Source organism: Rhagoletis zephyria, unplaced genomic scaffold, assembly GCF_001687245.7.
Source record: "Rhagoletis zephyria isolate East Lansing unplaced genomic scaffold, Rhagoletis_zephyria_1.1 Rzeph_scaffold_00839, whole genome shotgun sequence".
NCBI lineage: Eukaryota > Metazoa > Arthropoda > Insecta > Diptera > Tephritidae > Rhagoletis > Rhagoletis zephyria.
In genome coordinates this window covers 45316-60189 of record NW_016157923.1, presented here as the reverse complement: position 1 = coordinate 60189, position 14874 = coordinate 45316, and the positions used below count along the sequence as shown (strand labels likewise).

Below are 14874 nucleotides of genomic sequence, written 5' to 3'. Positions count from 1 at the left end.
TATAATAATATTGTATTTTATTATATAAGCTTTGTTAAAATAAAATAAATAAATAATAAATATTACGTGCCGCATATTGGTCAATTAATTGAACTTAATACATAATCCAGCAATCTTCATCTAGCATTGTTAGAAACCTAGATTTTGGAATTTGTAAGAAACAACTTGAGTAGACCATTTGAAAATACAAATGTTCCTATTGAANTATATAATCAGTCAAGTCCGCACTGGCCAGCCGAAAGCCTATGTAGCTAGTGCTGCGTTCTTTAGTTTGTATAATAATATTGTATTTTATTATATAAGCTTTGTTAAAATAAAATAAATAAATAATAAATATTACGTGCCGCATATTGGTCAATTAATTGAACTTAATACATAATCCAGCAATCTTCATCTAGCATTGTTAGAAACCTAGATTTTGGAATTTGTAAGAAACAACTTGAGTAGACCATTTGAAAATACAAATGTTCCTATTGAACTTGTATGTATTTATGTACAAGCCGAATGTGCATATGCTTAAAACAGATATACAATTTTACGTTTTGAACGTACATATCGTCGCTCGAATAAAGAAACAGTGTAAATGCCACATACACTATTATTGGATAATTGCACCATTGGATAGACAATCCATTAATCTATTAGAAAAATCTTTAGTTTTCTTAAATATCTCTTTGGCTCACTAATCTGTTCCCGAAAAACGAAATTGTATTTGTATGGTTTGTAATGGTTTATAAAAACTTTCAATTCGTTTTTCTCAAAACTATACTTTTCATGTTACACTATTTCATTATTCCAGCGGCGATATGTACAGGTCATTTTGCAAATGCTTCTAGATATTCTTCTCTATAGCTACATTCCACTATACTCACTTCTTCACTTCGCATAACTTCCTTAAACTCCCGCTTGATGCGAGAAACTGCCATGTTTGCCATGCTGATCTTTATACGTATCCAGGTACTCACTCAAAAGTACGTATGAAGCAGAGAAATTATATTGCTAAGTAGTTTTATTTCGATATTCTGGAACAATTGCTAATTCATTCAGATTCTTTTATAATTTAGGGTAACTTCGACCTTCGAATAATTTCCTTTTAATTGTACGAAGACAAACTGTCAAATTAAAATCTTTAATCGATATACTAATATTTATAAAGGTTATCGGTCTCTGCTTTAAATAATTCTCACGTTACTTCTCTAAATAGATGTGTTCAAGTACGTAGTTTCTATTTACGGCTATAACAGTCTCATTCTTTTGCAACAGCCTCACAAAAAACCGCCCACCAATTGTGCAGTCTATGGTTCCCTCCGTTTATATAACCAGTAAACAACCTTCGGTGAATTTGGCGACTGCCTTCCTCGGGAATGAATATGATAGGGATGAAATTGTTGGTACACACGCCTTCCAAGCATGCATTGTTGCTTTTAAGAAACAAAAAATAATTAACTACAAATAGTTCAAAAAGTATAGTGGGGTAAAAGTGCACTTTAGCGAAGGTAGGTCAAAATGGACGGAAAAAGTTCGAGAGTGGTATCAATCGACGCGTCTTAACGCCAATAATAACAATCCGAGGCCGGAAATTAACATTTTTAATTAATTAAAGAGTTATTTGCAAAAAACACTTGCACTTTCCGCACTATGTTTTGATGAATTTCACGCAAATGAATGGAATAAATGAACTTAATTAACACGTATTTATTAGTTTTATACATTTGTGATGTTTTAAGTGTACACTTTTGCGAAATTCTGTATTTGATAGCAATATTCCGATGGTAAAAATCCGCACACCAATCTTGCGTAGTTAATATAAATAACATGGAGGGAAACTAGTGTTGCCACTCTATTAAAAATAAAATGGAACTAAATTGCTGCTGCCACTGTATTAAAACAGTTTTTGTCCGTCCAACTCCTTTTTGCGTAGGCGGCCTTCGGTCGCGCTTATGGATTATAACCCTCACAACGTAGAATTCTCCTTTCTGTGTTGCCAAAGAAAAGGGCAGAACACCTTTTGCAGATAACACCTTTCTGCGTAGGCGGCCTTCGGCCGCGCTTAAGGATTATAACCCTCACAACGTAGAATTCTCCTTTCTGTGTTGCCAAAGAAAAGGGGCAGAACACCTTTTTCAGAGAACACCTTTTTGTGTAGGTGGCCTTCGGCCGCGCTTAGGGATTGTAACCCTCACAACATAGAATTCTCCTTTCTGCGTGCGAAGAAAAGGAACGGAAATCCCCTTTTTACAAAAGTATATTTCTTGTGCATTATTTGGGTGCTTTCAAAGTTGAAATACAAATTGTATTAATAGAGTGGCAGCACTAGTTTTCCTCCATCTTATTTATATTAACTACACAAGATTGTTGTGCGGATTTTCACCATGGGAATATTGCTATCAAATACAGAATTTCGCGAAAGTCACATCACAAATGTATAAAAACTAATAAATACGTGTTAAATTAAGTTCATTTATTCCATTCATTTGCGTGAAATTCATCAAAACATAGTGCGGAAAGTGCAAGTGGTTTTTGCAAATAACTCTTTAATTATTTAAAAATGTTAATTTCCGGTCCCCGATTGTTATTATTGGCGTTAAGACGCGTCGATTGATACCACGCTCGAACTTTTTCCCTCCATTTTGACCTACCATCGCCAAAGTGCACTACTACCGTATAGGCTGCGTTTCTTTATACATTCCGGATAATCCCATTTCACAGCCGGAATAATCAGAATGCGTTTGAAATATACGTTAACATATCATCAGGAACGTTCTAAAAAATAAAGTTCTGAACACATTGAAAACGACGAGCTACGGACCACAGCTTCCAATTTGTCATCTTCATTATCTANGGTGTTGTTGTTTCCCATACAAAATTGGAAAACGACGCCGTCTACATTTTGTCACACTCAAAGGTATGTTTTTTACGCGTCTACATTTTGCAACCTCGCAGCAGGGTTGCATTATGGCAATACTAATCACATTTTTTTTATTTATTGGGCACGTTTTCTGTAAGAAATAACAAATATTACGAATTGCTAATTAAGTTAAATAATTACAATTTTTCAGAAACAAAATCGAAAGGCGACATATAAAAAATGCACGCAAGGAAGAAATGTCTGACAACACCAGCAAAGTTTTGAGACGATTTTGCGACGACTGCTAGAAAGGGGTGCTCACAGTTTGATGCTAAAGATGTCTCAAAATGTAGCCGTCTACATTTTCAGACACAATTTGGAACGAACTGTGAACACCCCATGTGTATATAAGCTAAATGGACTGAAGTGGTAAGGCTATATGCACACTTAGGGCCGTTTGCACCATGTCTAGTTAACGCTAACTGGAGGTACATCCTTCAGTTAAGCACGTTAACTGCTTTTCGATCACATGTTATATGATGGGTGTCGATAACGTCGATAAAAATGTTTAACTGGGAGTAAAACTATGTTCACATATCAATATTATCTCAATCAAAGCTCGTTTTTTAATCACCCCGTTTACACAGGCAAATCTCAGATTATTAGCCGTCAAATTTGTTGTGCTTGTTATTCTCACATCTCAAGGAAAAGTTATGTTTCTTCTCTGTGCTACCGTGATCACGTTTTTCTGCTATATTAAGCAATATAAATATATTTTAACTTAACATTTTATTAAAAAATACCTTTAAAACCCTCTTTTCCTTGCTAGCATCCATTTTTGTTTACTTTTACATTTGCCATTTCTCCTCTTCTTCGCAAAAACAATCGATAAAACTAGGATGGACACCGAAAAGTTATCGGTTAAATCTGAGATTATTTTATAATTACAGATTAATAAGGGAGGAATTTTATATGGCTAATCTCTTTTTCTAATTACAGATTAGGAAGTTAAGCTCGAAAATGAGGATAATCTACTTATATGTGAACCTAGTATTAGAATTAACTAGACATGGTGCAAACGGCCCTTATCGTTNTGTTTAACTGGGAGTTAGAATTAACTAGACATGGTGCAAACGGCCCTTATCGTTGTTGCGTTATCGTCTCGCCCTGAAATTTTGAGCCGAGCAAATGCATTTCAAAGGAGATCTGCACACTTGTCGTTATCGGCAAATCGTAGAAGATGCAGAAACGGATAATTACGGCACTGTCGTTTGCTAAACGTTGTGCACGCATTGTTTGTTTACATTTTATGGGGAAAAATTAGTGAAAAAGTTAATATTTGCATTAAAATTGCAAAACATATAGTAGATCTTGCATAAAATCTATGGAAATTATTAAAAAGTGGATAATTGCATTAAGATTCAATAAATGTGAGCGTTTTAACTATAAAATATGACGAAATTGTAAAAAGTCTCTGTTTGCATGCTCAAAACACATTTCAGGAAAAGAAAAGAAGAGATATTACTGAAAAATTATGTCTAGAATTTTGCAGCACAGTCTATATTTAAAAAATTCCAGGTATTTGTAAATATTTCGAGAAAATATTAACTAGAAAAACAGAAAATACCTGCTCCGAGTGAATTTTTAGACGTCAAATGAACTGAAATATCATGACCGAGTGTGCGAAAGTGTAGTCGTCATGTTATCGTTGCATCATGATTGTGACGATGAAGCAACTATGATTGCACGACCAATGTACAGAAAGCCTAACGAACCATGATTCAATAATTAAAGATTATGCAGCGTTTTTGCTGCATTTAAAATGCAACGTTTAGCACTTTCGAACATATTTTTTTCGAAGAGCGTTCATGCTATTGCATTTAGCAAATCGTCGTTAGAGTACAAAACCGCATATCGTCATTCTGCAAAACCGCGTAACTGACATTGGCTGCCAAAAATTGGATTTGCTCACACAAGCTCTTGGCTCAATCCTTATCCATTCGTCCTGAAATATACTAGCCAGAAATGCGATTTCTTTATAAAAAAGAGAATCATTTTGAAATATGAATGTTTTTACTCTCTAGAAAATAATTTATGCAACCTCACATACGCGAATTGGCTTTATCTTGATACGCGGTTTTGCATTTTCCTGATACGCGGTTTTGTACTTTAAACGACGAAATGTACATTTACGCGAGTTCTAAATCGTATGATTTTGACAAACAGCCGTGTTGCAGTCGCTTATTTAGATACGTATCTATCACGAAGAAAAGAAAAAGAAGAAGAAAATGTGCAAAAAAGCCTAATGAAAAGGAAAAAGAAATTTTAAACAAAAAATTCAATAAAAAACTTGAATTGGTTTAACCATAACCGAAAATTTCTTTGTGTCTATTAATTTGTCGGTGCTGCCGATTGAAATTTCCTCAATTAAATAGAAATAAAACAACAGAGAATTGAGCCAGTTTTCTATCAGTATCATATCGATGTTGAATTTGCGCAAATTTTCTTTTTCCAAATAATGTAAAATAAGAAATGAAATCTCGATCGGCGATCTCTGAAACGCAGCTAGCAACTGTATACCCGAAGAAGCAATGTTGCCACTTTTTCTCATTTAACGATGTTCGAATCGTGGAAGTTGTTGAAGATCACATATTTGCTTTTAGCATTTAGACTCTTAGAGTATGTTCACGTATCAATATTATCTCAATCAAAGCTTGTTTTCTCATCACCCCGTTTACACAGGCAAAATTCAGATTATTAGCCGTCAAATTTGTTGTGCTTGTTATTCTCACATATCAAGGAAACGTTATGTTTCTTCTCTGTGCCACGGTGATCACGTTTTTGTACTATAATGAGCAATATAAATATATTTTAACTTAACATTTTATTAATAATACCTTTACAAACCTCTTTTCCTTGCTAGCGTCCAGTTTTGTTTACTTTTACATTTGGCATTTCTCCTCTTTTTCGCAAAAACAATCTATAAAGCTAGGATGGACACCGAAAAGTTATCGGTTAAATCTGAGATTATTTTATTATTACAGATTAACAAGGGACAAATTTTATATGGCTAATCTCTTGTTAAAATTACAGATTAGGGAGTTAAGCTCGAAAATGTGGATAGTCTACTTATATGTGAACCTAGTATTAATGCAGAAATGGAGTTGCATTTAGTTGCATTTAGGTGACGAATTTTGAATGGATAAATGTACATTTTGAATAATTGGTCACCTGGTCGCTTCGCATTCACCTCACTACACTGTAATTTCCACTTGAAAGAAAATACTTTAGGTTCGATTTTAAATTTACATTTAGGTTGTTTATTCAAACGCTGTTATGGCTACAAAGTTTAGTTCACGTATTTCGATTATTTCCCATNTCTATAAAGCTAGGATGGACACCGAAAAGTTATCGGTTAAATCTGAGATTATTTTATTATTACAGATTAACAAGGGACAAATTTTATATGGCTAATCTCTTGTTATAATTACAGATTATGGAGTTAAGCTCGAAAATGTGGATAGTCTACTTATATGTGAACCTAGTATTAATGCAGAAATAGAGTTGCATTTAGTTGCATTTAGGTGACGAATTTTGAATGGATAAATGTACATTTTGAATAATTGGTCACCTGGTCCCTTCGCATTCACCTCACTACACTGTAATTTCCACTTGAAAGAAAATACTTTAGGTTCGATTTTAAATTTACATTTAGGTTGTTTATTCAAACGCTGTTATGGCTACAAAGTTTAGTTCACGTATTTCGATTATTTCCCATTCGCAGACACTAAGTGCACAGGGCGCGTGCGCGTTAACCGCTGGTAGTTGCTGAACTATCTTCGGTGGTAATTTGTACGAGGATGGTAGGCGGCCGTGCGCGCTCAGTAACAATTTTCAGAGTCGCTTCGACTCCACTGCCGCCAAAGGATGCGCACACGGCCGCTGAATTAGGTTTAAGCGGCGGCTTAAACATCGTCCCCGCCCTGCAGGTATGTGCTCTTGAGCACTTTCTGCAGCTATCGAAGGGCGTGAATGGTGTTGCCAAGGACGCGGTTGGTGGTGCGGCCCTGGTAATTAGCCGTTTGTAGGCCTTGGGGAGTGCGCGTGATCATCCGTGGGGCGGTATTCTTGCGCGGCGCTTGCGGCGCCTGGTTACGCGGGTTCTTCGCGCCTTCTTCTGCGCCTTCTTCAGCGCATTTTTCTTCGGCGATACGCGCCGCTTGACGCTGCTTGGAGCCTTTTCAGCATCGGTGTGAATCCCTTCTTCGCTCACCACATGACCCAAATATTTCAAACTCTTTTTGAAAAACTTACACTTCTGTGGGTTGATCTTGAGGTTCGCCTGCCGCAAACGTCGAAACACTTCTTTCAGGTGTTCCATGTGTTGATCTATCGTCGCACTCATGACTCCAANTGCGCCTTCTTCAGCGCATTTTTCTTCGGCGATACGCGCCGCTTGACGCTACTTGGAGCCTTTTCAGCATCGGTGTGAATCCCTTCTTCGCTCACCACATGACCCAAATATTTCAAACTCTTTTTGAAAAACTCACACTTCTGTGGGTTGATCTTGAGGTTCGCCTGCCGCAATCGTCGAAACACTTCTTTCAGGTGTTCCATGTGTTGATCTATCGTCGCACTCATGACTCCAATTCCCGTTTTTATTCATTATGAGCACGATTGGCGAGCTGTGTGGGCTATGCGAGGGCTCCATGCACCGCTGCCCTATTAACTCGTCGATCTCTCTGTTTATTACCTCCTGCATTTTTAGGTTTTTGGGAAAGTAGTGCTGTTTTTTTGATCGATCATCTCGCATTATAATCTTATGGGCGGCGATGTTAGTCGTCCCCGTTATCCTCTCGAATTCGGGCAACTCCTTCTTTAAGAATTTTTCGACTTCCGTCGTATCCTCGGTCACTGTGGGTTGTTGATTTACGGCCTTTTCCCTTTCCTAAACTCTCTCTTTTTCGCGCACCTCTAACATCGATATACACGCAGCCTTCGTTCAAGTATCGTCCTCTGCCTTCATCATCAATATCTGCCCTTCGCAGCTCAATTTTGTGTTGGCCTTTGGCAGGTAGTCAGTCCCAAGGACCATGTCATCGTCTAAACCTGATAGGACGAGTAACTCGCTCCTTTGCTCCCACCTTTACTACCGCATCTATCGCTTCTGTGACCGCTATTTGTCTGCCGTCTCTCTTCACCATTCTTTTGTTCACTCTTCGCGACCGCTCGATTCCCAAGGTGTTCGCTGCTCTAATGCTTACAAAACTTCTTCTTGCTCTCGTATCCACCGCCGCTATTACTACTCTGCCATCAACTGTTGCTCTGGCGATTACTCGCCCTTGCGCTTGCTTTAGAACTGGTACTACATTGACTGGGGTTTCGTTACTGGAGACCTCACTCTTCGCCGCGAATGGGGTCCTTTTCCATTCCCCTGTTGTCCGCGGCAACAGTCCCATGCAGTGTTGCCAGGTCTTCGGCATGAGAAAACGTTCCTCTTGGTCTGAAAATCCGTCATTTCCTACCCAAAAACGTCTTTTTCAAATAAATGTACAAAAAAGTGTTCTNGATGAGATTTTTGATGCTGTTTTTTAACTTTTTTCAAAGATTGGTATAGGAAAAACTTGACGGTAATTTCAAGAAATACAAAATAACGTAAGCGACACTTTTTTCAAAATTTTCTTTTTGATGCAGAAATATACCTATAAAATAAAATAATATAAAATTTTGAAAAAAATCTCGCTTACGATATCGAGCCCTAACCGCCTAGAGCATCTAGATACATTTCTGCATCAAAAACAAAATTTTGAAAAAATGTCGCTAACGTTATTTTGGCGGTTAGGGCTCGATATGTACGTAAGGNTGTCTATCTTCACCGCAAAGTCTACACGCCGTTCGTGGGTTTACTCGGATAGATTATTCAGTTTTACGTTGTTGTCCCGTCGGTGGCGCATACTCCCTCCATCGTGCCATCTTGCTGGCATCGCATACCACTCTCTTCGTTGCTGCTCTCGGATAGTGTAGTTGCGCTCTTCATTTCGTCTCCGGGTTATTGCGCATAGCAATGCCCGTTGCGACTTTTTCTGTGCTACGATATTCTCGTAGGCTTCGGCCAGACTTGCCAACTATCCAAAAGTGTTAAACTCAGTTCGTTTAATATACAGCTGGTAATCGCATCAGCAACTCTTATATATGCGTCGGAGCCTTTGCGCCTCCTTATAGTCGGAATGACGCATTAGCCCCTGTAGCGCCATCTCATGTAAAGTCTTTCAAAATACCAGGAGTTCAGAAAAAACTTCAAGGAATCTCGCTTACACATCTCCCAGTCTCTCCAGTGGCCATGATTGTTTCGTAACCAGACGAGGGCTCTATCCTCGGGTAATTCTCGTGGAAGTGCGTCTCGTTCTATCTCGTACCCGTCTACTAATTCCTCGACTCGTTCGATGAAAGGCAGCGGGTGCTTGCCGCCATCGTATTTGACACCCTATTTGCGTACGCGGTCCATGATCGTGGGGCTGATCGTTGTGACGTATTCTGGATACTCTCGTGCTATCGTCGTTGATGGGTTGTTGTATAGGCGGTAGTAGTAACACTTCGGGTCTCTTCGGTGTTGGTGCGTTCACCGCACTTGTAGAGCTCGTATGCTTAAGCGCTAAATCAGTGACCTGATCGCGATGGTTCTCAGTCGCCCCTTCCTCTAGTACAAATGTAGAGAAGCGCTTACCCAGCTCCTCGACAGTCCCTTAATTTTCAAGGCCGAACTCCGTTGTATAGGTCACAAGCTCCTCTTTATTCAAGTAGTATACCCACTTGGTTTTCACTTTTTTTATTTTATTTTCCTTTGTTTCACTTTACCCTCTTATTGTTAAGGAATGTTTTATCACTTCCACTGTTCTTAATTTACGGGCTTTACCCCATGTCTCTATCACTTTATATATATGTGTCTTTGGACCCTTGCTAGGTAGTTTTTTTTAATCACTTCACTTTATTTTTATGATTTCTCCTTGGTGCTTACATCTTCCTTTATTTATAAGGGCCCCACGTTTGGCACCATTTGTAACGAACCCGGTCTATAGCTGGGCTGTGGCTCATTTAAATAAATACGCGAATCATTCTTACTGTGACGCTTCTTTATTTAGCTATTTAGTTGGCAGCGTTTTCACGACATATCCGATAACGTATTTATTTGGAAGCGTTTTCACGTCACACCATATAACTTAACTATTTACTAAGCGACTTAGTTTTCACACTCGTTGCTTAGCCGTTCCGCTCAGCGTTTGCACGAGCGACTGGAGTATGCGACTACTCTACGAGAAGTGATTTCCAATACCATTTTCTGCTCTATTTATACTGTCCTGCATGCAGGCAGACAGTTATCCTAACAATATTCTTGCTAATATTTTGCTTATTTCCTTTTACTTGCTCCTACATCAGTACGTATGTATATACTTCAACCTTCAATACAAATATGAACATATGTATGTATGTCAATTTCACGTGTATATATATCCAACAATTCATTTAATATGTATATAAATAAAAAAATACAATTCAGTTCTACATACATGTATATTAGACTCCATCACTCCACATACAAAAAAAAAAATCGGTAGTATTTTCCATTGGAATTATAAAATCTATTATATTTTAAGTCGTCCACCAAAATATTTCCGAAAATTATTAAGATTTAAGTGAGCTGAACCGATTTGAAAATACCTCCAAAAATGTGGTTTTTTATGGATCAAAATAGTTTCTTAAAGATTGTTTTTGAAAAAATCCCCTCAAATGACAAAACGGTTTAAGCTTAAAATATTTGCATAAAAAGATTAAAAAAAAAATTTTTTAAAATTTTGAACGGAATCGTAATGATGAGATTTTTGATGCTGTTTTTTAACTTTTTTCAAAGATTGGTATAGGAAAAACTTGACGGTAATTTCAAGAAATACAAAATCTTCGATAAATCTGTAAATATTAAAGCTAATTTATTCAAAATTGATGGTTGCAACAATTCTTTACCAAGAAATGCGTTTATGATGAAATTTTGGAAAATGGACGTGGCGCCGCCCACTTGTGATCACATATATGTATCTCGCTAACCGTTCTAGCAATTTCCAAACTCGGTATGGTATTGCGCTTGCCACATAAAAGCAAATCGTTGAAAATTGTTGAAATCGGTCTTAAATTACGGCCGCTTTCGTATAACGGTAAATTTCAGAAATGCTTGAAATTTCAATATTTCGAAATTTAAGGACTCTAATTTACTTAAAATGTATACACCCCGGCTTATCATGTAGCGGTAGCTTTCGGAAAGGTGGAAAACATATATTTATAACATGCGCCGGGTATTTAATGTTCGGCTCAACCCGAACTTAGACTTTCTTACTTGTTATTCATAAAAAACTTAATTTTTGGAGATATTTTCAAATCGGTCCAGCTCGCTTAATTCTTAATAATTTGCCGAAATATTTTGGTGGACGTCTTAAAATATAATACGTTTTGTAATCCCGGAGGAAAAACCGCAACTTTTTTTGGTGATGCAGTCTAATGTACATATGTACCTTAGTAAAAGAGTTATATGTGCATCATGTTTTTCCTCGATTTCTATGTATTAAATAAGGGTAAAGTTTTTTATGGTAAGGAATTATAATAGCCCTTGGTTTATAAGTATTTTCCNAGGAAAAACCGCAACTTTTTTTGGTGATGCAGTCTAATGTACATATGTACCTTAGTAAAAGAGTTATATGTGCATCATGTTTTTCCTCGATTTCTATGTATTAAATAAGGGTAAAGTTTTTTATGGTAAGGAATTATAATAGCCCTTGGTTTATAAGTATTTTCCATACATTAGGCTGGCATTCGTGTATAATTTTATCTACCGTTTTAGCAATCAGTAGAACATTCAATAGAAAATAGTTACATGTAGGGTTTGAAAATGCTGTAATTTTTTCATGTAATTCGCTGTACTTTAACTTCGGCATGTATGATATCGAAAGCAAACCAACAGCAATTCAGAAAAAAGCAAATGCTTTGGCTGTCGTTTTGCTGTAAAAATTCGAAGGCAACCAGAAAGTTAAAAAACAATTTGTGAAAGCACAACGACAGGACAGCGGCAGCAACGCAACAGCAATTTCACTATCACTTGACTGTGAAACATCAAATTGGCAGAAATATGTATGCATGCACAAATGCAGTACCACCCTTATGTGCTAATGGTGACAAGTTACGACCATAAGTTAACTATTCGATGCATTACCGATTGCTAGGCAATTCGCCAATAATTGGTAATAGCCAATTTCGCACCAGATAATAGCTAGTGAAAGGTCATGCCACGCGCACTGCTCGGTAGATTCCAATGACAACGCCATGCTTAATTCGTTAGGCAAAGTAATTGATATTGCATATTGTGTGTGTACTCACTCCCGGCGAGTCAGCGAGAATACACCATGCTGCAAAGCTTCATGTGCACAGGACAGTCAAGCCGATCACAGCACAGGAAAAGTACTATTACAGCAAATCAAAAGGAATAAATTGTTTTCAATAAACTGCTGATAAAAAGCAAAATACAATCTTAAAAGTCTCAGCGAAAGGAAAGTAGTTCGAATTAAAATCAGAAATTTCAAAGCGAGGCAAAAGCAAAAATAGTAGTGCCATTGCTGCTGTGCTGATAGTTTTTCAAACCCTGGTTACATGTGCATAACAGGCTAACCTAATATTCGCGGCTTGCGTTTTAGCACGCACGCAGTCGAATTTTTGTTTTTGCGTCACCCGAATTTGGCATGCTTGCATTTGCATTTGATTTCAATGAGCGAAACTTCAAATCAAAATGTCACGCAGAACAAAAATTGGAAATTGAGTTAGCTTCATACGCACGCCGTTCAATACAAGTTGTATGTACATGAGAAATTTTTGACAGTAAATTGGCTGCGTGCGTGAATATTAGGTTAGCCTGTAAGGAGTTATTCGGCTTCCGATTGCTGCAGCGTCATAAATTCTCAACAAGAAAGTACACTAGCAGCTGGGGTTTAAAAACCTTAATATGTAGAAGCTATTTTCATACTAAAATCCGTTTTATTATTTTTCCATATTATATCACGGCCCATAATATCCCGTGGCATTGAACTGTCTGAAGAAGAGCCCGAAAAGATAACGGTAAAGAATTTTCGTGGCATTAGAATTAGCTAAAGTAAGCAGACATCAGAATATAATAAGAAATTATTTAAAAAAACACTGGAAATCATAGGCTTAGCGGTCCTATACAAACCTCAAAGAGTGGTCCAAACGGCATATCCAAAGTCTAGCTAGTAGGGATAACATGATTTGCTGAAAAATGTATATACATATACGCAGTTGAATCTATCTCTCACAAGAAACAGTTTCCAAGAAATACTAAATACGGGCTTGGTACCTAGTCTAAACAAATAAACCGCTAAACCACAGCTCAATCTATGACACGAAAATATGCTTTTGGCATTTAACAAAAAATATAAAATTTGTAGAAAGAATATAAAAACGATATTTTCAGCGATGAAAAAAAATCGCAATATAGTAGATGCAGACGCCTATCATAAATATTGGGGACTCATTCTATTTCCATGGCAAACCTGCTTTGGTGAAAGGAATCTCTTATGCACGTATAGGTTTGGGAAATATATAAAATCTTTTTACTTTGAGAAAAATGAATATCCAGAAGTAGAGACATTCCTTATGCATCGGATTGATTAATTTTTCGGGCAATACGACCGAAGATATTTGGACCTTCCGGCGGGAAATCGATGGTATTCACACAGTGCAAACAACAAAATCGTTATTCAAGGAAAGAGAACCCCATTTCTTGAGTGTCTAGCTTAAAATCATGGCTTGAATTCCCATGAGGATTTTGTAATATCTACTCTTAACAAGACTTCATGCCACGAAAATTCTTTCCCGTTATCTTACCGGGCTCGGGAGGAATATTATTGGGCCGTGATATAATATGGAAAATTATAAAACCGGGTTTAGTATGAAGATAGCTTCTACATATTTAAGTTTTTAAAACCCAGTTGTTAGTGTTCTTTCTTGTTGAGAATTTATGACACTGCAGCAATCGGAAGCCGATTAACTTCTTATTGACGTATAATTATTTTCTATTGAATGTACTACTAATTTCTGAAACGGTAATAAAATTATACACGAATGCCAACATAATGTATAGAAAGTACTTATAAACCAAGGGCTATTTTAATTGCATACCACATGAAACTTCACCCTTATTTAATACAGAGAAATTGAGGAAAAACGTGATGCACTTACTTATAATTCTTTTACTGAGGTATACATAATAACAATTATAGAAAATTCAACAGTTCTGCATACATGTATATATGTACTAGCAGACCCGGCGAACTTCGTCCCGCCCAAAATTTTTATATATTTTATTGAAACTTTTTGGTCCAACATTTTCACCAACAATTCACGTTTACGATTTTCATTGGCACATTTGTCTGCTAAGATTACGGTTTGGTGGTCATTTGCCGCTTTAAATAACCTAAGGAAAGTTTTATATCCGTTCTTGAAATTCTCCAGTTGTGCGGCATTTCATAGCACGGTTATTCGCAAAGCGAAATACATTTTTTCCTCTTCACTCCCTGGCGGCAACAATGACCCGGTTCTATAGTGAATGTCCTAGAAGCTTTACAGTATAGTAGGTGGCAATTTCAAAATGGGTGCGAATCATTTTTCTGCAGAAATGCAATACACATATACTTATTTCTGACGAAATACCTTAAAAGTTTGAACGCATAATAATATTGGAAAATCACATCCATTGGGCCAATTGCAACGCAGGAGCGTTCGATATACTCAATGGTGCAACAGGTCGATTTAATCTGACCTTACGGTCCCTTTTCTCACTTGGCTATTTTTAGTAATAGCTCGATTTCAGCACCACTTGGCAGCACGTTTTTGCAATAGTCTTGCTACATATTTAAAACATTAGCCAAATCGGATATAAATAAGATTTTTAGTAATAACGCTCAACTACAGCGCCA

At 37.1% G+C, this 14874-nt stretch overlaps 1 protein-coding gene across 3 annotated transcripts in view; it reads right to left on the bottom strand.

Moving 5' to 3' along the window:
- Ubc4 (ubiquitin conjugating enzyme 4) overlaps window positions 1-1323 on the bottom strand; it is a 118167-nt gene extending 116844 nt beyond the window's left edge. The window contains exons 1-2 of one of the 3 annotated variants that reach the window (XM_017614498.1): window positions 1188-1323; window positions 873-1112 (exon numbers count right to left, since the gene is read on the bottom strand). In XM_017614498.1, coding sequence (XP_017469987.1) covers window positions 873-935 — 63 coding nt within the window. In that variant the 5' untranslated portion in view covers window positions 936-1112; window positions 1188-1323. Of the gene's footprint in view, window positions 1-872; window positions 1128-1187 lie in introns of all 3 variants that reach the window. The other 2 variants (XM_017614496.1, XM_017614497.1) reach the window with 2 other exon arrangements.
- Window positions 1324-14874: the final 13551 nt, after the last annotated feature.